Below are 22,524 nucleotides of genomic sequence, written 5' to 3' on the forward strand. Positions count from 1 at the left end.
AGAAGGACCATAAGGTGTTTATGGCATTCATAGATCTGGAAAAAACATATGACAAAGTGGACAGAGAAGGATTATGGAAAGTTTTGCGCATGTACGGTGTAGATGGTCAGCTGCTAGGTGCCGTCAAGAGTTTTTATGATGGCAGTGAAGAATGTGTAATGGTTAATGGGCATCTAAGCGAATGGTTCACGATCAGTGTGGGCGTGTGACAAGGTTGTGTGATGTCCCGATGATTGTTCAATATGTATATGGATGGGGTGATGAGAGAAGTAAAAACATGAGTAATGGAGAGAGGGATGGCATTGGTAATGAACGGTGATGGATGGAATATCTCAAATTTGTTGTATGCTGATGATGCAGTACTGCTTGCAAGTACCAGACAAGAACTTGGTAGGCTAGTGCAGAGTTTTACTGAGCTTCGTGCATTGAGAGTAAATATAGGAAAGAGTAAAGTGATTGTTATTGAGAGAGAAGGTGACCCCCAGTGTGATGTTACAGTGAATGGAGAGAGAATGGAATTGGTGAGAGAGTTCAAATACCTGGGTACAATGATAAAAAAGTGAGGAAAATGTGCAAAAGAAGTTGAAAGTAGAGTGACACAAGGAAGAAAAGTAGCTGGTGCAATGAAGGCCTTGATAAGAAACAGAGGCTTGAGTGTTGCAGCTGCACGAGACTTACACGAAGGAGTGTTAATGCCAACTGTAACATGTGGATGTGAGACAATGGTGTGGCATGAAAGTCAAGAGTGAGAGCAGTGGAGGATTGCTGAGGAATGTATGTGGAGTACAGAGGGTGGATAGGATACGAAATAATGTGATTCGTGAAAGATGTGGAGTGAGGAAGTCTGTGGACACCAGAATTGAGGAGAGTGTACTGAGATGGTGTGGTCATGTAGAGAGAGAATGGATGACAACAGAGTGGTGAAAAAGGTATATCTGAGTGAATCTGAAGGAGGGAGGAGGCAAGGTAGGCCAAGGAGAAGGTGGATGGATATGGTGGATGAATGTGTGAGGAAGAGAGGTATGGAAGTCAGTGAGGCTAGGGGACTGACAAGAGACCAAGCTGGTTGGATAAATATTGTGAGGAGAAGTGCTTGATCAGGGATTTGGCACCCCTTTTTTAACATGGCAGCGTCCGGATTGACTCTAGCGGATACGTTTATGTGAAGCTACAGAATGTGGTGAATGTTTTTGGCATATCACATAAAGCCAGGATTCCGGGGGCTTGAATGATGAGTGAATGGAAGCGTGGCCCATTGGATTGGACAAATTTGCGCTGTCTGAATGTTTCTACTCCTCACCCTGCCTAGGGCGGAAAAGAAGGTCCGGATGATGATGATGATGATATCTTTCTAAGTGCTGTGACCTGAACTTCCCCGTGGACTTCACTCTCCTTAAAGTAATCAGTTTGCCCATGGATTATGGTTCTGAAACAAGCTCTGAATCCATCAAAGTCCCCAAGAAAGTCCATCCACAGATCAAGAGATTTAGTGTAGGTAAAGGATCAGTGAAGATGTTGCTTTGCTCAGTTCAGCTCAGTAACCCAAAGAGCTAGGAAACGCTAAGTCTCCTCCAGGATAGACTCCTTTGATCTGGCTAATCGTTTAGCAGCCATGGAAGGCACATCGTGCAACACCACAATAACAGTATTAGAATTCTTTATCACCATCGAGATTGTGGACTGGGGCAGCTTTAGGGCATCAGTGGTCTTGCTTAGTCTCTGCCCCTCCGTATGACGCTTAACAGTGTCTAATTTCATATCATGGGAAAGGCTATGCCTTGCCCTTTTAGCCTTGTTCTCGGCAGGATCAACAGCACCACGCTGTCCACTGGGGAAAGCACCAGACACGATTTCCAGGCTACAAGCTTCACATATTTCACACACTAAAAGTTTTCTCACAACCCACTGTTGCATGCAACACTGTTCATAGCATACTTGCATTGTTGCTTGGTGACAGCAATTGCCTTATGGAGGTGAGAAGGGTAAGTAACTCGGAGAACATAGAGGAGATGATCACTGGCATGTAACACATGAGCGAGTGGATGAGCAGGACGGGGTCTTCAAAGGGTTGGTGCAGAGGCCTCCGCCTCCTCAGAGACCCAAGATGGGGATTTTGCGCCTGTAGACAATGGGCAGCTATATTGGCTCAGACAGCTGACTGACTGTTGGTTTGCTTGTGTCACTGCGTCCATACAAGATTCTCAGAGGTGTCTGTCGCAGTTATCGATTTCGCTAATTCATGACCTTATTTTCAACTGCTATTCCAAAATAGTGTCTAACTTTCAAAATATCATTTTAGTGATTTATCACATATTGAACTGATGTGTAACGAGACTTTGCTGTACTTTGCCATCTATCATTTTCCTTTTAAAACTTTGGGTAAAGAAAATTTTGCAGTAATTCATGTCTTTGTTTATTTTGTTTATTTTTTTATTTTTATTTTTTATTTTTTTAATCTACTGACCTATCCCTCACCCTGCCCTAGGGTGGGAAAGGAGGTCCGGATGATGATGGTGAATGATGTTGACGATACTGAACTATCTTTCCATGACAGGAAACTACGCCCAGAACTATCTGGGAAGGTTGCAGTGCTGGATGCTCTTTTAGCTGTCATCCGTAGCAGTTCAGATGACAAGGTGGTGCTTATCTCCAACTACACTCAAACTCTCGACCTGTTCCAGGACTTGGCTGCCCTCCGAAATTACCCATATGTGCGACTTGATGGGTCCATGTCCATCAAAAAGCGAGCCAAGGTATGTCTTCTTAAAAAGGCCTGTAGTTCCCAAATAGTGCAAAAATCCATTGAGTCATGGATATCCCATTATTTTTGGAAAGGACATCAAACTTGGAGCAAATGTAAGTAGTCTTGAAGGGACTGAAAAACTCCAGGCAGACTATAGCATCAGTTGAGCAGGGCAGTACTTCCAAGATAGATCGAAAGCTGATGACAGGGAGAGCTGGAGCTCCTGTTTCATCAGCCCTCAGGACTAGCTCCTGACTATCCCCCTTTGCTGTACTTTTTCAGTGTTTCAGTAACAGAGCATGGGCCAGTGCTCTCCAGTAGAAGTTTCTCTAACTGTCAACACCAAATTACATGCACATTACACACTACACTTCCTATTCAAAATTTTAAAAAATAATGGCGTTATTTTACCAAGCCTTGGAGTCCCCAGGTGGGGGGGGCATAAATGCCCCCAACTATCTGCCTCTCTCCCAGTAACAACTCAGTGAATTGCCTGGAACCACTGTCTGACATGCTTCTTCTTCATTTCTGCAACATTTGCGACTTTTCCTCCAACTTTCTCTCTGTTGAGCACCACCTCTCCTCCTCTAAACCTCACCTCTTCTTACTGAGACTCAGCTGTCTGAGGCAACTGATAGCAAATCCTTCTCTGTATCCTCCTACTTTCTCTATACTCATTTCAAAGCCAAAGGTGGCTGCTGTGTTTATGTATGCAATGACTTATCTTGCTCTTGTGGTCCTGAACTTGATTCTTCTGAATTCACTATTTTCTGATTTCAGCTTTCCTGTGATTCTTTGGCTGAATATATCTGTGATGTTTACTTATCCCCTAATTATACCGACTATGAAAAATTCTTCGAACATCCTATCCGTTTCTCCTGTCTCACAAATCTCCATTCTAGGAGATTCCAGTGTTCACCGCCACCTTTGGCTCTCCTCTCCTTTCACTGATTCACCTGGTGAACAAGCCTACATCTTTTCTATCCTTAATGACCTAGTGCAGCTCTTACAGCATCCTACCTGTATCCCTGATCGTCTTGGAGAGAGTTCCAACATAACTGACCACTTCCTTTCAACTAATCCTTGTGCTTACGCTGTTAATCTCTACTCTCCTTTGGGCTTCTCTGATCACAACCTTATTACCTTCAGTCAGTACTTTTTTTATTTTCTCTGGAATGATTATTGCTTCCATGGCCGGGAACCATCTGAATGTGCCATGCGCATTACAGAGGTTATTCTCTTGGGCATGGAAACATACATTACTTTCTCATATCCTTTGACTAATGCAAGAAAGCCTTGGATTAATCACACTTGTTCTAATGCTGTCCTGAACAAGGAGAGGGCCTATAAAAGATAACTGGAGCCAACCTACCCCTGAATCACATCTTTTTTATGTTTCTGCCTGGAATTGTGCTAAGTCTGTTCTTCACTCTGCTTAAAATAACTTCATCCATACTAATGCTTTCAACTCTCCAACTCAAATTCTTCCCACTCCTTCTGGCACCTTGCCAAAAACCTTTCTAACAACTTTACCTCATCATCCTTCCCTCGTCTTTTTACTCTGATGGCTCTGTAGCTATTTCTTCTACTGATAAAGCAAATCTCCTCACTCAGACTTTCCACTCCAATTCCACCTTAGACGATTCCGGCGCTGTTCCTCCATCACTTCCCCCCTCTGACTTCCCCATGGCTTACATTAAAATTTCTTCAGCTGATGTAGTTTCTTCCATCACCTGCCTCAATACTAACTTGGAATATGGGCCTGATGGGGTCCCTTCTGCTGTCTTCAAGAATTGTGCTTCTGTGCTTACACCCTGCCTAGGTAAACACTTTCACCTGTGTCTATCAACTTGTACCTTTCCTCCTTGCTGGAAGGGTGCTCTCATTCAGCCTGTCCCAAAGAAGGGTGACCATTCCCAACCCTCTAACTATCGCCCAGTTGCTTTAACATCCTGTGTCTCAAAAGTTTTTGAGTCTATTCTTAACAGAAAATTTTAAAGCATCTTTCCAATCACAACCTTCTCTCTGATTGTCAGTGTGGGTTCTGTCAGGGATGCTCCACAGGTGATCTTGTCTCCTACCTTTCAGACTCCTGGTCATCCTCCTTTCGGGACTTTGGCGAAAGCTATGCCATTGCACTTGATAGAGTCTAGCATAACTTTTTCATTTCCAAACTGCCTTCTTATGGTTTCTATCCTTCCGTCTGTGCCTTCAGCTATAGCTTCCATTCTGCTCGTCAATAGCTACTGTTGTAGACGGCCGCTGTTCTCCTCCTAGATCTATGAACAGTGGTGTTCCTCAGGGCTCTGCTGTTTCACGATCTCTCTTCCTTTTATTCATCAGTGACTTTCTAAGCTGTACATCTAACCCTGTCCACTCATACGCTGATGATTCCACCTTTCAGCTTTCCATTCAGTTCCTGCAACGTCCATCTCAGCAGTTACTTCAACAAACAAAAGGTGAAACTATAATAATAATAATAATAATAATAATAATAATAATCTGGCCTTTTGTTTCTCAAAAGCGCCAGTTCTTCCTTTTGGGAATTCACTAGCGCTCGTTATTTTTACAGTTACAAGAATTGTGACATTTCTTGTATATAATACAAGCTACATCATATATACATGAAAGTGGCAAAAATTAAACCCTATAATCATCTGTCATAATACCTCTCTCCAGATCGTAGCATTTTGAAAAAAGAAAGGCTTTCAGCTGTCTCTTAAAGGATTCAACAGTAGAGAGTTGTCTTATGGACAATGGCAATCTGTTATATAATCTAGGGGCTCTATATGCAAAAGAACGATCAGAGAAAGATGACTGGTGAATGGCTCCTGGCTCATCAAGACGCAAGGAATCATCTTCACTGCGTAACATCACACCCGGGCGTGTCGATGGGAGTTTTAACAATTCAGCAAGATACTTCGGTTCACCAAACTTAAGAACCTTGAATGTAATAAGACACAGTTTAAATTCAGTTCTAGCCTTTACTGGTAACCAATGCAACTCAATCAGAAACGGGGTAGTTGAGGTTCTCGGGGGGAGACCAAAGATAAGCCGTGCCGCCCTGTTCAACACAGACTGAACTTTTGTTAGTATATTATTTGGAAGACCAACCCACAGTGAATTACAATAATCAACACGAGACAAGACCACTGCATGGACCAATGTTAGGAGGCACTGTCTATTCAGGAATCTTCTCACAAAATACAGATTTCTGATATGCAAGTTACACCCTCTTACAACCTGATTAATGTGTTCTTTGTAATTTAACTTAGAATTAAAATAAACACCCAAATTTCGAACAGAACTGACTGGATGCAGCTGTGACACGCCAATGTTCAAAGCCAGGGCATTGTCAGTGTCATCACCCCATCTGTTTCCTCTGATGATGATGATCTCAGTTTTACCATCATTCAGCTTAAGTTTCCTCTTAGCCATCCAAATCTTAATATCAGACATTAGAGATTCAAACTTTATCTTAGTATCGTTGATATCTGACATCTTAACATAGGGCTGGGTGTCATCAGCATAAAAATGATAGGACACATCATGAGCATCAAGTAAAAAACTACTTGTGTAGATAGTAAATAGAATTGGACCCAAAACTGATCCTTGAGGGACTCCAAATAGAAGAGGAGCAGAATCAGAGCTAGCGTAATCAACAACCACTCTCTGAGATCTGTCCGACAGATACGACTTAAGGAGCAAAAGGGCACTATCACGAACGCCATAAAAATACAGATCATCCAACAATAGTTTATGATCTACTGTATCAAAAGCTGCAGACAGATCCAAAAGAACTAGGAGAGAGGACATCCCACTACAAGTGTTTGCCACCAAGTCGCTCTGAATCCTTATTAGTGCAGTTTCAGTCGAATGGTATTTTCTGTATGCTGATTGAACAACATGAACAACTCTGTTGTGTTCCAGTAGTGGTAAGAGTTGGTCAAGTATGGCCCGCTCAATAATCTTGGATAAAAAAGACAGGTTAGAGACAGGACGATAATTTGTCATGCTCTCGACATCAAGGCCAGGTTTCTTAATTATGGCACACCAAATATCTGACTTGGCTCATATCTCTGACTGGGATAAAAATAATCTTGTTGTTTTTAATGCATCAGAGAGTCAGTTCTTACACCCATCAACCCAACAAAATCTTCCACAGGTATACCCACTAATGTTTGATAATATCCAGCTCAGTCCTGCATCAACCTTAAACATACTTGGGGTTTCATTCTCTTGGGATTTATCTTGGAAAGATCATGTTACGTCTTTTGTAATATCTGCTTCCAAGAGATTAGGTGTGCTAAGCTGACTCCATACCTTCTTTATCCCTGCACAGTTGTTGATTTTATACACGGGTCTTATTTGCCTGTGTATAGAGTACAATTCTTATGTGTGAGGAGGCTCCCCACATACAGCTATTCTCAACAGGGTGGAGTCAGAGGCTTTTTGTCTCATTAACTGTCCTCTTCTTACGGGCTGTCTTCAACTCTGTCTCTTTGCCGCACTGTTGCATCTTTATCTTTTTTCTGTCGCTACTTTAATGGTCACTGCTCTGAACTGTCTGCTTTCATCCCTCTACCTCTACGACCGGCGTGTACAGGTAAGCCCTTAATTCACGCGAGGGTTAGGTTCCCAGACCCTTTGCGTATGTGGTAAATTCACGTATATGTTCTGCCCTTGTGTGCACATAATTACGCATGTCTATACGTATATTACATCTGAATAATACTGTTTATGCACTACATACACCTTATAAACTAGCATAAAGTATTAAAAACAACAAAAATGTAACAAATTTAAAACTGAAACCTGACAAGCACAGGCGTAGGTGGAGACACTTCAGCAGTCTGGTGCACTAGCCCTCACTGCCTCCCGTATGCTACATTCTGCCTTCTTTATTGTATGAACAGTTGACTCATTCACCCCAAACATACGGTTACAAGACAATTCACAGGTGCAGGTGGAGACACTTTAGCAGTCTGCTGCACTAGCCCTCATTGTCTCCCGTATGCTACGTTCTCCTTTATTGTATGAACAGTTGACTCACCCCAAACATACGGTTCTGAGACAATTCACCATCAAGTCAATTCACTGTCAAAACATGGACAATTCCCCGTCATTGTAGTAATATACTTATTATTGATTAATTAATACTTTAATAACTAATTTTCAGGAGGATTTTATAACTCATATAAGTAAAAAACTAGTGTACTGTACTTGCTAAATAAACTGGTATGTAAATAAATGACGGGGAATCGTCCTGACGGAGAATTGTCGCCTACATTCCACCCTGAAGTCTGTCCAACACTTTAACTTTCTCTGTCAGCAACATCACTTTACAAGTCAGTTTTGGTGTGTTACCACATGCATCACTAGCACTACACTTATGCCCCATGTTGACAGACAAGGCTAGCAATTACTGGAAGGCAGAAAAATAAGCCACAAATAACGATTTGCAAGTCATGCATGGTTCGACCGTCGGATTCAAACTGACTCTGTGGTGCTGGTAGACCGATCTCACAGGCTCCCACACACACATACACATACACACATACATATATGTGTGCACACGGGCAGCAGTAGGCATTTTTTATATTTTATTTATTTCTCTTGTATATTGAAATTACTTATTTGAATACTATAATTTTGTTTTAATTATTGTACAAAAAATTCGTGGATAACCGAAATCGCGTGAAAAAAGTTCGCGTGAATTAAGGGATAACCTGTACCTGTCTAGCAACAAACTCTCATCCCTTTTCTGTCCAAGTCTCTAATGCAAGAGTTAACTGTTACTCCCAGTCCTTCATTTATGCAACAGGTCAGCTCTGGAACTGTCTCCCTCTGTCTATAATTCCTACTTCCTATGATCTCCAGTCTTTCAAACGCAGTGTGTCCAGGCATCTTGAAATTAACCGATCTTGAAATTGGCTCTCTGTTGTATTGTTTTTGTATTCTTCTTGCAAGGAACGGTTTGTGGGCTCCTGGCCTTTGGTTCCTTCTTGTTTGCATTAACAAAATGGAAGAAGAAAAAGAAAAAAAATATGACGTGTTAGCTAGGGGAATGGTCTGAGACAAGGCAAATCCCATTGAACTTGCAGAAATGCAAGGTGATGCATATTGGCCATGCAAATCCTGGGTCAGATTATTCATTCTGGGGGGGAACTCTGGGGATGACTGATTTGGAAAAGTACCTACGTGGATTGATCAGTAGTGACTCAAAGTTTTCCAAACAGTGTATCAATGTACAGTTGAGAAAAGGGCCCAGATATTGCTCGGTTACATTCAGAGACAGTTTTGTTATAGGAATAAAGAGATTGTTCTTGCAGTCAATAACTCCTTAATACAGCCACTGTGAAGTTTTAGTCCCTACACTTATCAAAATTATAGATCAACTTGAATGAGTTCAAGCTAGAGCTACAAAACTTATTCCATCCATCAGGAGACTCACTTAACCCCTACACCGCGGGCATGTTTACCGATGTTTTGCATGTGCCGCGGGGTTATTCGGGCTCCAACAGGCTCTCAAAAAATATTTGCCAAAAATCAGTTATTAGTCCTAGAATATTAAAATTATATATGCTTATGGCACATACCTTCAGCTTTCTTCTGGAATGTTTGTTGAGCCTTCGTCAGTTACCGTAGGACTTGTGGAGACCTCTGGGGTTGGGTAACGAAGTCTCCACTTTACACTTCCCGACAACCCGTAATATGATTACCACGGCCAGATATTAACACTATAAACACTACTCTATGATTTTCAAGTAGTTTGGGATCCATACTCCAAAAAAAAAAAACACTGTGAAAGTAATGAAAATTATGAGCGCATCTGACCGCCGCACTTAAGCTAGTTCGCTCTTGGTACTCTGTCATTTATTATTCGTAAAACCCCTCACACTTTATATTTCTATTACTATATAACACTTATATATATCTACAGTCTTTATCCATAAGTTTCCTTCAGTAGTATTAGTTTATTGTCACTGTAGGGATTCAATTTCTTTCAGTAAAATAAGTAGCATTCACTTTCTCGTCCTGTATGCTAGCATTGAGAGTGAATGTCACTTTCATCTTCACTCTCATAACTCATAGTATTCAGACATGCTAGAGTGAAACTTTCACTTTCATTACTCCTAGGGTATATACTCATATTCTTATAATACTACTCATTTACATTTCTATTTACGTTCTCTATTTTATTCACGTTATTTACATTTCTATTTTATTTACACTGTGTTATGCACTGTCACTTGAAGTAACTTATAAAACTATTTTCCATTGTTCACGTATATTTACATTCATTACTTTCACTTGCTGTTTACACATTATTTACACATTATTTACAATTCCACTTGCACTGTTTTACTCAATAGAAAGATCGTAGTCACTCTTTTATCAATGGTCAGCCCTTTACCTCTTTCCACACGAGGTTTAGTAGGGGGTAAAGGTCACAGGGCCCTTTGCATGGGGGTGAAAAAGGCCCCGAAGTCAGCAAGTGGAACTGACGCGTACCTCATCTTTGGAAGATGAGAGAGAACTGATAAAGGAGGGCCGGCCCGGGTTGAGGCCTACTTAGGGGATATTCAGTACTACCAACGTAGCTCTTGAAACAGCTATGTATTTCACTGAAGTGATAGGCAGGAAATCTAGACAATACATTATAAATTAGGTAGTTCCAGGTGAATATAAATTTCACTTAGGCTTCTCCCTTCCCTCCTTATATGTATATTTATTACGAAAATAGATTATATGGCATATTTCAAGGGGAAAAAAACAGCGAAAATTAGCGAACGAGTGCACGTGAGGTGTTGTCAGGTGATAATTAGCCAATTCCAGGTGTATGACACTCTCACTTACCTTATTTCTTTCTTGTATATATTATTTGGTATAAGAATAGGGCATAGGGCTTATTTCAATGGATGAAATAAGTGAAAAATTCCAGGGAAGATTTACTTAGCGTAGCACGGCCGGGCAGGCGAGAGGATAGGGTAATGGAGGGGGGGGTAGGGAGGGGAGTCTAGAACGGGGAGAAATGGCTAAATTGTCAACAATGGATGGGAGTACAGATGAGATTAGGAGTGCTGACTAGTGTTGAACATTGGCAGTACTGATAGATGATACAAGCCCCCACTTGGAAGCCCGGGTGAATTCAAAATAACACAGAATCACAAAAGCGACGTCCCGCGGTATGATCCCTTGCTCCCAAGCGTCACGAAAGTGACGCCCCGCGGTCAAGGGGTTAAAGGATCACCTGAGGGCTTAGTGACTGTTTTAATTAGAAACTTGTAGACGATGATGTCAGCTTATTGAAGTGTTACATTACTGAATGGGTTTGACAGTCTTGACCATAGAAAGTTGTTTAGTCTCAGCATGAACTCAGCATGCAGCCATGGTTGGAAGCTGGAATTGAAAAGCCTTAACACCAGTATTTGTGAAAACTTTTTCATGTATAAGATCTGCTCCACCTGGAAAGGATTCCCCATGCACATTCTTAATAACACTACAGTAGAGCAGTTTACAGGAAACCTTGACAGGATCATACTTACACTAGGATGATTGTTTAATTGGGTGTGCATTTCCAAGCAAATACAAAGTACCCTCTGGGTTTTGAACTGCAAGCTCTTTGAGGTACTAACTTTCCTTGTGACTCTCTCTCTCTCTCTCTCTCTCGTATAATTATGCACTGAATATTTCCTTGACAAGTGACTGACCTTCCACTAAGCTCATTTAGAAAGGAGAGGCCTAAGTCCCTCAGGTCTCTCCTTGGCCGTGCCCATGTGAAATTTGAACCTTTAAGAATCTTGTTGACACAAGCAACAATCTTGAGGATGTTCCTTTGAGATGTTTTGTACTTAACCACCTTTGTAAATGGTGGCAGATTTTTTTTTTTTTTTTTTTTTTTTTTTTTCCAGCATAAAATCTGAAAATCAGATAATATGCAAAATATCATTTGAAAGTATTTCTTTGGAATTGCAGATGGTAGAGCAGTTCAATGCACCCTCAAGTACTGACTTCATTTTTATGCTAAGTAGCAAGGCAGGTGGGTGTGGCCTCAATCTTATTGGGGCCAATCGCCTTGTTATGTTTGACCCTGACTGGAACCCAGCTAATGATGATCAGGCAATGGCCAGGGTGTGGCGAGATGGCCAGAAGAAGGACTGTTACATATACAGACTACTGGCTGTGAGTATAATATTCTTTTAACCACTTTAGTCCAGTGATATCTTTTTCTGTTTTAGTCTTGCCCTGTTAGACAAACTTTATTCAGCTCAGGAGTGGCCTCCTGTAGGGAGAGGATTTTTATGATGACTATCTCATCTGGCTCAAGACAAGAACTCTCCTAAGATGAATAGAATTGTTTGGTGGTAGCAAAAATAAAACAAAGAAGGCATTAAAAAAGTGAGTAGGTAGAGAACATTTTATTTTATGTAACAGAGGATATTTTGAAAAACTTATGTAAAACCCATGATACTGTATTGTAATTTTTTTTTTTTTTTTTCAATCACTATTATAGTGGTGATTGGGGTGCCCATCATACACTCACTTCATGTAGCACTAACTAAATATGCCTCTATATCAAGTGATAAGCCAAATGATTTCCTGAAATTTGGGAAGCCATTCACATGCTGGGTGGTAACTGTATACCATTCCCTAGGGTAGGGCTGAAAGATTATAGTATTGATTCCCTTGTATTTTCTGCAAATCCTGCAGGAAGAAGATAGGGGGTACCAGGGATTAGTATTATCCCCATTTTTCCTTGTCAGTGTTGCAGACAGCCTTGGACATGGGTTCTGTACCTGCTCAGGTTCCATGAAAAGATGTGCAAGTTTGTGTTGGTGTGTGAAATGTAAGGGGCATAGATGATGACTGCACAAGAATAGATGTGGTGAATGTGTTCAGGACTACAAGGTACAGTACATCATGATAGCACTGTGTGAGACAAATATAAGAGGGTGTGAAATAGATGAGTGGGAGGGTGTGAACTGTGTAAGGTCAGATATGAGCACATGTGGAAGATTTAAGGAGGAATTTCTTTGTTGATGAATGGCTACCATCAACTGTGGGAGGTTCTCCCATGAGAGTGAAATGCAGTTACAAGTTTGGTAACTAGCTACACAATTATCACTCATAGACTGGAACATTGAGTTAAAGTACAGTCACTTGGTGATCTTTCTTCCATGTTACTGTACATAGAATCAGAGTCCAAGATGAGGCTGTCATAGTGTTACAGATTTTATTACACATCTCAGTTGTCTTTTTCCTAGCAGCTTTAGGGAAGTTGTTAGCTACCTTTGGCATTTGTTTAGTTTCCAGTCCATACAAAACATCAGTTGTACTCTGGCCATTTCCAGTACAGGATTCCATAAGAGGAGCATCATTTTTGTTATGTTATGCCATTTGATGGCAGTGACTCTTGCTGTAATGCTGCAAAGTATGGCATCCTTTTCCAAGGAGCAGATGAGGCATCAGTGACTTCAGAAGATCATCATATTTCAGAAGGCATTGTAAATGGAGACGAGATGTAAAATGCATTCTCTCTTTAACTCTCGAAGTCCAGGATTATTCCTCCTGTCACATATTCTAATGTCGTGTGGTGCTGTCATATGCAGCTTGAAATCACTTTTGGGGGTTCTTGCTAAAGGAGTGGGCATAGAATGGAAAAATTATATAAACTAATGGGATCAAAGGGTTATGGATCAGTACACTGGCACATGCAGATAGGTTCCCAAGAATTTATCTGTGCTTTATATGTACCTAAGATGTGTCTTAGGAAACACTAATGAACTTCCAAGAAACTGATAAAGATATTTTAAAATGAAATTCCCCTTTAGCTGAAAACCTAAATGGTACCTGCACATCTAAACTTTAAAGATTTACCTCTGTCAGAAATTGTTGTTTAACTTGGAACTTGTTATGTGACAGCAGATAACTTTTATATTTTATTTCACCAGACGGGAAGTATTGAGGAGAAGATCTTTCAGCGTCAGGCCCACAAGAAGGCTCTTAGCAGTTGTGTGGTTGACTGTGAAGATGATGTCCAAAGGCATTTCTCTGCTGCCGAGTTGAGAGAACTCTTCACCCTTGCCCCTAACACCACTGCTTCAGACACTCACGACAAGTTGGTGGTTTCATATCATATCTGTTTCATTTTTTAACCCTTTGGCTGCAGAGGTGTGGTTTTTAACCCACATCGCTGGTTTGGCCGATATGGGAAAAATAGGGTATTTTCAAAAGCTATTTTGACCCACTTATACTGAACCGAACATGTTTAAATTTTAGTCATACAAGTTTAAGTCCTTCCACTAACCATTGAAACAAGCAAAGGGTTTATAGGTGATCCAAGGTTGGAAGGAGAGTGAGTCGAAGAGGAGGTATTTTATGTGGTTGGTGAGCAGCGGTTGCACAGGTAGCCATGAGACAGTGTTCCAAGTGGCCACCACGGTATGTGCGAGATGAAGTTTGGGAGGTGATTTTCATATTTTGTGACACTGAAAAATGAAGTATTTTCACTAATTTTTAGTTATAGGGTCACTTGTTGCACTGTATTGTGGTACAGTATATCCATAACCTACAAGAGCAAAATCATAAGTGTTACATACACAGCACTAAACATAGTGTGCGTAATAGAAGTTGAGGTGACAAAAGTGTTTTCCCTATATAGTATATATATGTCACGAATCAAATTCGCGACATTTCCCTTTTGTGAGAAGCCACGAACTATTAGTGGAAAACTCACTGTGTATCGCTCAGTTAACCGTTTCTCCCTCCACTTTGGTGGTAAACCTTTCAAAACATTCGTCACTGTTTCAAAAGTGACCGATCTAATGCACATCACTAAGTGCTCTACTGAGCGATACTATTGTTTCTTTATCGTTCCCCCCTGCTTGCCTCAACCGTTAGCCACGCCTTCTTCCGGTGGCTTGTGCGTCCTGCCCGTACATCGTATTTTGAAGGCAGTCAAGTGTTTGCTGTGACGGAGAGAGGACCTGTGCTGCAGTGTGAAAGGTCAGCTAGTACCCAAACTCCACTTACAGTTCTCCAAGCTCCCACCTTAGTTCTCCAGCTTTGAGTGATACACTGCGTTCATCGACCAGTATTTCATGTTTGTATTTTCCTAGACTTAAGAGTTTAATTAAGAATGAGAGTTTATAAACTTTCTCAACAGTACACAGCAGAGACTAATTACTCAATTGCTGTTACTGTTAGCCTCTGGAGAAAGTTACTTCACCCCTGACAATAAATAACTAATACTAATAATAGTATCAGGTTCTTGCTGGTGCTTAACTCCTAGGAGGCACAACGGATTTTAAGTTTAATACAAGACTGGCCTAAGTACCAGTTATGAATGCAAACGTTTATGCAAGCTAGGAGCTATAAGAGAAATAAGCTTAATTGGAGAAATGAAGCAAGAGTTTACATTATATTAAGCTGGATCAACTTGGCCTATGGGTAAATCCTAACAAGTGTAAATCCATAGCCGTGGTGCAGGACGGGAAGGCCAAGAAGTACATCTGGTCGGCCAACCCGTTCCTCACCGCTGATGGTAGTGTAATACCCACGCTTAGTGCCTCTCAGACCATGAAGTACTTAGGCGTGGACGTAGGCTGGAGGCCATCCTATCGTGCGCATAAGGACACGCTGAGGGAAATGCTCGGGCGAGTCCATGCAGCGCCCTTGCGCCCTCAGCAGAAGCTATGGGTCATTACCTAGGTGGTGTACCCGAGGTTACTTCACGGACTTGTCCTAGCAGGAGTACCCTTGGGTACACTGAAGGACTTAGATCGGAGCATGAGAGAGTCAGTGAGGGACGTTTTACATCTTCCCCCCGACACCCCGACAGCGTTCTTCCACGCACCGCTGAAGGGTGGAGGACTAGGGATCCCCTCATACTATACCCGAGTTCCGCCGCTTAGGGTAGCTCGATTGCTCCGCATCGGTAGAACACCTTGTCCGATCATGACTAGTCTCAGTGAGCACCCTTACATCAGGGACTGCTTGGCGAGAACCAGATGGCCCCTCATACAGGGGGTTCAGGTCACTGATCGTTGCATTGAGGCGAATCAGTGGATTCTGGACCTCTATAGGCGGTGTGATGGTGAGGGTCTGACGGGATGCGCTAAGCAGGCTCACGGGACTTCGCACACGTGGATCTATGAAGGTTTTGGTGGCCTCAGCGGCTCCCGATATATAGGAGCTGTCAAGCTACGTGGCAACCTCGAGAACACCCCCGTAAGATCTTCCAGAGGACATGCAATACAGCGACCCAATCTGTGCTGTGAGGGTGGAAGTGGGACCCTACCTCCCTTGAATCACGTTCTCCAGGGTTGTGCTCTGATGCATGAGATTCGCGTCGCCCGGGACGATATGCTCGTAGAATTCATCCAGGGGCAAATAGAACGAGCACATCCTGACTATCGTGTCGGGAAAGAGGTTCTGTTGCGTGCAGGACCGGTCATGAGACGGCCAGACCTTCTGATCGACACAGGGACCACTGTTGTTGTCCTCGATGTTACGGTAACATCTGACGCCCGCTATTCCTCGCTGTATTCAGCTGTGTCACGCAAGGTTGAATACTATGATACCCCAGATGTGAGAGCGGCGGCGTGTCAGTGGGCAACCCGTCATAACGCAACAGTGGAGGCGGTGGTGCTCAATTGGAGAGGGATGTTGGCGTGTAAAAGCGCTGATGCCCTCAGAAGATTGGGCTTCACCAATGAAACCCTTGCGACACTGGTTACGATTTCTCTGGAGGGATCTAACAACATTGTTAGATTTCAACGACGTAGAGGATGGAGGAGACAGGCACGGGGGCCTGAGCAACTGTATTAAAGTCGCAAGAGGCACGTCCACTGGTTAAGCTTGCCAGTCCTGTGGAAGTCCTCGCCATACCGACCGTGGTGCTGCAGGCATCCACGGATGACAAGAACGGTCTGCGGGCGGTATGGTAATGGTAGATGAATTGGTATACGATCTTGGACATACCATGTGAGGGCTAACCACACCCTCTTTTTTTTTTTTCAAGCGCAAACGACAGGGATCCAATGATGAAGGAGGCGTTATAAGATCTGTGGATGTAGGTTATATGGTGGGAGACGCCCCAAATCTGAGGACCCTAGTCAATCATAGCCAAATGCCTCGTCATCTAATTAGTGACGCGCATGAATGGATTAACGAGATTCCCACTGTCCCTATCTACTGTCTAGCGAACCCACAGGCAGGGGAACGGGCCTGCAGCAGACAGCGAGGAAAGAAGACCCTGTTGAGCTTGACTCTAGTCTGATTTTGTACAGAGACATCAGAGGTGTAGCATAAGTGGGAGGTGGGTCTCCCTCCTCGGAGGGTGGAAGTGAAGTTAGCAGGGGAGTGAAAGATAAAAATGGTAGATTACTATTGGAGAAGGGAGAAAAAGTGAACAGATGGAGAGAACACTTTAAGGAATTGTTGAACGTTGAGGATGGAAGTAATGCGAGTATAAGTGGCTGGGGAATGGCTGGGAGAAGGAGAGAGGTGAGAAGACAGGAAGAAATCAGTAGGATAGAAGTTGTGGAAGCAATGAAGAAAGTTAAATCAGGGAAAGCCCCAGGAATTGATGGAGTGTGTGGTGAAATGATGAAGCATGGGGGAGAGATAGTAGTAGAATGGATGTGGAAGATGTGCAGATTGGCCTGGGAGGAAGGTAGAGTCCCGGAGGATTGGAAGTCAGGTATAATTATTCCCTTGTACAAAGAAAAAGGGGAAAAAGAAGTGTGTGGTAATCATAGGGGCATTTGTCTTCTTAGTATAATAGGAAAAGTGTATGGTAGGATACTTATAGACAGAGTTAGAGAAAGAACAGAGAAATTAGTTGGAGAAGAACAGGGAGGCTTTAGGAAGGGAAGAGGTTGTGTAGATCAGATATTCATTCTTAGATCTTTAGTGGAAAAGTTTCTAGAGAAGGGAAAGAAGTTGTACGCGGCTTTCATGGATTTGGAGAAAGCATATGACAGGGTGGATAGACAAGGATTGTGGAAAGTGTTAAGAATATATGGAGTAGATGGGAAGTTGTTGAATGCTGTGAAGAGTATGTACGATGGTGCAAAGGCTGCAGTGCATGTGGATGGTGAACTAAGTGAATTTTTCTCTTTGAAAGTTGGTTTGAAACAGGGATGTGTCATGTCTCCATGGTTGTTCAATCTGTACATGGATGGGGTAATAAAAGAGGTAGTGGATGTTGGAGTGGCCCTGGTGAGAGAGGATAGTGTTTGGAAACTCCCTGTACTGTTGTTTGCAGATGATACTGTGTTGTTGAGTGAAGACGAAGGGGAGCTGCAAGGCTTGGTGGATGAGTTTGAGAGAGTGTGTAAGAAACGGAATCTAAAGGTGAATGTAGGGAAGAGTAATGTGATGGTCTTTGAGAGAGGTGAAGTTAGTGAATGTACAGCGAGGTTGGATGGTGAGGAATTGGAAAATGTGAGTACGTTTAAGTACTTGGGTAGTGTGATGAGTAAGGATGGAGGTTTGGAGGGTGAAGTGCTTGAAAGGGTACAGCAGGGAAGAAAGGTTGCTGGTTCTTTGAAAGCAGTGATAAGAAACAGGGAAGTGAGCATGGAAGTGAAAAAGTTACTACATGACAGTATTGTGATGCCAGCTCTAACGTACGGAAGTGAAGCTTGGACATTGTTGGAAGGACACAAGTCAAGAGTGAGAGCAGTGGAAATGAGTTATTTAAGAGGAGCCTGTGGAGTCACGTGGAGAGAGAGGCTGACGAATGAGGATATAAAGGAGCGTTGTGGTGTGGATGTGGATGTGATAGGAAGCGTTATGAGGAACATACTGAGGTGGTTTGGCCATGTGGAGAGGATGGAGGGTGAAAGACTGACGAAGAGAGTGTATGTGAGTGAGGTGAAGGGGGGAAGAGGGAGGGGGAGGCCGAGGATGAGATGGAGGGATGGGGTGAAGAGGTATATGAGAGAGGGGGGTGTGAGTTGGGAGCAGGGCAGTGAAATGGCGGGGGACAGGGCGACTTGGAGGCGATTTGTTTGTGGCCACCCCAAACGGGATTGAGGCGTCTGGCAATAGATAGATAGATAGGAAAAAAAAACAAAAAAACAGGGTGTCTGTGAGGTCACCACAAGCAGGTGGGGTACGACTTGACTACCCTTCTAGGAAAGGTAACCCAAACCGAGGTGTCGCAAAAGTGTTGAGATGGTATTGAAACTTTTCCCAATTCGAGCTTTATAGCAGCAGCAAATACGTCACTTAGGCAAGACCTCATTGGTTATGATACTGCCACAGCGCAAAGCAAACAACTTCAAATGATCATTAACCATAAAAGAATGTCCATCAAAGAGACAATGACTTAGAAGTTAATGGCTTCCCCGTTATCCCTGCTTCCCCTTGGAGTGCCCTGTGGCACAACGGACTGGTGACACACAGCTTGAGTAAGACCTGGGGTGAATTGGCATGGGTGATGGGAAGAGAGAGAGAGACTGTCAACAGGAATGGCTTAATGACAGCAGTCGGGTTATTAAGGCAGGTAACCACTATTGGTTTAAGACGGAAAGAGAGTGGATTCTGTGACATTACTCCCTGAGCCAGGTGGTGGGGGGTAGAGGAACTGGCTGTTTTAGAGGGAAGGGGAGGTTGAGAAAGGTAGGGAGTTCGAGGGATGGAGTAGGGGGAGGGGAAGATGGGAATGAGTTTCCAACAATGAAAGATAGTGGTAGGTGGGGGTGCTCCCCATCCACGCACTCAGTGTAGTGCTGCTTTGGGTGTCTGCCCTTTCCTCTCTTCCTTCCTTCCTCTTCTGTCTTTCTTTCCTTCTTTTATTCCTCTTTCTTCTGCCTATGGGTGGCTTTACACTCCCTCTTCTGTCTTTCTTTCCTTCATTCTTTCCTTTTCCTTCTACCTTTGGGTGACTCTACACTGAGTGAAAAAGCCAAATGGTTTCCTGTACACCAGGAAACCATTTACTGTGCTGGGTGATAACCATATAACCAAATTATGATGCCTGGTGGTTTGGTAGGTAATTAAGGCATTCCAATCGGATTGAGCCGGTGCAGGTTTATATCCAAGGGTTGGTTGGGGTGTAATGCCACTCAGGGATGAGTGAGGCCGGTCACTCTCATCTTAAATGTCAGGACCATCTTGCTTAGCCCAGGGCTCCTACACTCCTCGCGGGGCAATATAAAGACAGTTGCAGCCAGTAACCACATCTTCATATGATTTATCAGTTTTACAAACAGAAAATGCCAATATGCAGTTCATGGAAACAATTTTATTTTTGTATGATATAAATCATTGATGAAGAATGTGCTCCACCATATGGCAACATAAGACAGGAGCAATAATAAGGTGTGTGAGCACCGGCTAGATGAGTCTATGATACGGAAATCTCTTTATATTTATTGATTATCATTTCAGTTGAAGTTTATCTATCAGTGAAATGAACTATGACAAAAATGAAAAACACTCATACCTATGGTTATTTTTACTAGAGTCTTCTAATATATGATTCATAGCAACTTATCAGTTATATCAGTTTTAAACAGTGATTGGCAACCCTCTCATTCATCCTCGTAGACATACCAAATGTTTGAATACGTCACGCGCTGCTGGCGTACCAACTGCCTGACCGAAGCCACACTCTTATACTGTACCAGGTTCATATGTTGCAAGTAGGACATTGGGTGACCTGGAAAGTAGAATGACCTTGAAATCTCTCTCTCTCTCTCTTATTTTATTTTATTTTTTCAGTAATGTACAGCTATGATAACAAAAATTTTGTCAAACACATCTAGAACTAAGTGGGACATTGCCCAGCCACGGGCATTGTGCCCCCAGTGCATGCCTAACTTTTCAGTATCATAATTTCTTAGAGCCCTTGGTTTAGAGAAGCAATGGATGACCAAGGGTATAACCTTCCAATTACTGATGGCATTACAGGCAGGTAAAATTGTCAGCTGGCCTTTAGAGGCCTTAAATCCATGTGCTGAGATTTCCCCCCTTGTCAGGAAGGTGTAAGAGGGCAGTTGCTTCCAAAACTGACAAGTCTTGTCCATGTTGAAGACCTGGTCTGTTTTGTAAGGGCCCTCTGTCACCTTCCTGATGGAGACAGGGAAAGCCTTGGTGGCATTAATGTCTGCAGCAGCCACCTCACCACATTCTCTGGCATGGTGCAACTCTTTGTGCTGCCCAAAGCGATGGAACCAACCCCTGCTGGCCATAAACACGGGTGGGTTTTTCACACGTATCACCATAGCCCCCACGACACAGATTTCCAGGGCCATTTTATGAATCACTTTGCTATCCACTGTCATATTAACTTCATGGTGGGCACACACATATTTGTACAGCATCTTTGTTTTTAGTAACACGGTGTTATGCACATAAGCCCACTTACAAACATAATTGATACCAGTTAAGTGCGCTGCACTTTTCTTGTGGTTTTCCTGACTGTCCAGACAGTTGTCTCAGTAACACTGAGGTAGTTAGCCACCACCACACACTCACCACTGTCAAGCATACGTAGTATTTCCCTCTTTTTTTCATGTAATAGACTTTTCTGGTGTGCCTTTTCTTTGGCACTAGAAGCACTTGGATGCAGGGAATATATAACACTGACCACACCACAGCACTGGGAAAATGCATGCAGTGTACATGAGAAGGAAGGGGGAAGGTCAAGGCTGGGCAGCATAAACAATGGAGGGAGGGTATGGGGTACGACCTTGGAGGTGGAGGCTGAGTGTGCGGGCATGGTGGCCATGTTTGTATTCATCATTGCGTGGGAACTTCAGATGGAGTTTGGAGGGATCCCTTTAGTAAAAAATTTGTTGCACTAACAGGGGGAGTTACCACACTGCCTGATACGGGGTATGGTTTATGTTGTCACACAAATTGTAAGTACGTAATGCAAACTGGGACCACATGATTGGATCTTGAATTTGGCTCTCTATTGTGTTTTGTTTTTCTCTTGGAGGGAACTGTTACTGCGGGCTCATGGCCTTTGGTTCCTTCTTCCTCGCATAAAAAAAAAAAAAAAAAAAAAAAAAAAAACGTTGCTTGTGGGTGTACTGTACTTTGCTTTGGTTTTATTAAGCTATAATGGTCTAGAATAATATCATAGTGTGCATCACTTTCATTTTCAGTATTGTCTAGTGTACTGCAGTCACTCACCATTATCTCCGTACTCACTATTACATTAACTTTATATTTTCATACATACTAACGGGGAGTCACCATACTGATTGATAAGGGGTATGGTTTATGTTGCCATACAAATTGCAGTTAATGCAAACTGGAACAAAGAAAGTTCCAGTAGTACGGTATACATCTTGAATATGGGGTTTGTTTCATGGCTTGTATTTTTACATTATAATCATTACTATACTTATCATAGTTTTTATAAAACTATAACAGTCCAAAATAACTTCGTAGTGAGCATCACTTTCATTTTTCATATTGTGTAGTGTACTGCAGAGTCACTTGCCATTGTCTCCATACTTGCTATTATGTTTTTGTAAATACTAAAATAAGATATTGGAACATATTTACAAACTTTTCTGACAATTAAAAGCATTTGGAGTTGTGGTAGACATGGAAGCACTCTCCCATACAATGGCCAACCTTGCACTTGGCACACGCAGTCACACATGTTCCAATTTTTGCCATTTTTCTCCCCACTTTCACATCTTCCCATTTGGAGTTGCTGTCAAGGGTCATTTGGTAGTACAGTAGATGGTGCCACCTGGGAGTCTGGGCATGCTTCCTGCCTGATTGGGTCGAGGAGAAAGAAGGGT

General features: G+C 42.6%; 1 protein-coding gene across 1 annotated transcript in view; it reads left to right on the plus strand.

Moving 5' to 3' along the window:
• okr (DNA repair and recombination protein RAD54-like okr) overlaps positions 1–22,524 on the plus strand; it is a 152,559-nt gene that overhangs the window by 129,232 nt on the left and 803 nt on the right. Inside the window, exons 10-12 of the mRNA XM_080272769.1 lie at positions 2,555–2,753; positions 11,723–11,929; positions 13,699–13,865. Of these exons, the coding sequence (XP_080128895.1) occupies positions 2,555–2,753; positions 11,723–11,929; positions 13,699–13,865 (573 nt within the window). The remainder of the gene's footprint in view (positions 1–2,554; positions 2,754–11,722; positions 11,930–13,698; positions 13,866–22,524) is intronic.

This window comes from Coenobita brevimanus, chromosome 51 (assembly GCF_032717465.1).
Source record: "Coenobita brevimanus isolate Jiangsu-jjx chromosome 51, ASM3271746v2, whole genome shotgun sequence".
Lineage (NCBI taxonomy): Eukaryota > Metazoa > Arthropoda > Malacostraca > Decapoda > Coenobitidae > Coenobita > Coenobita brevimanus.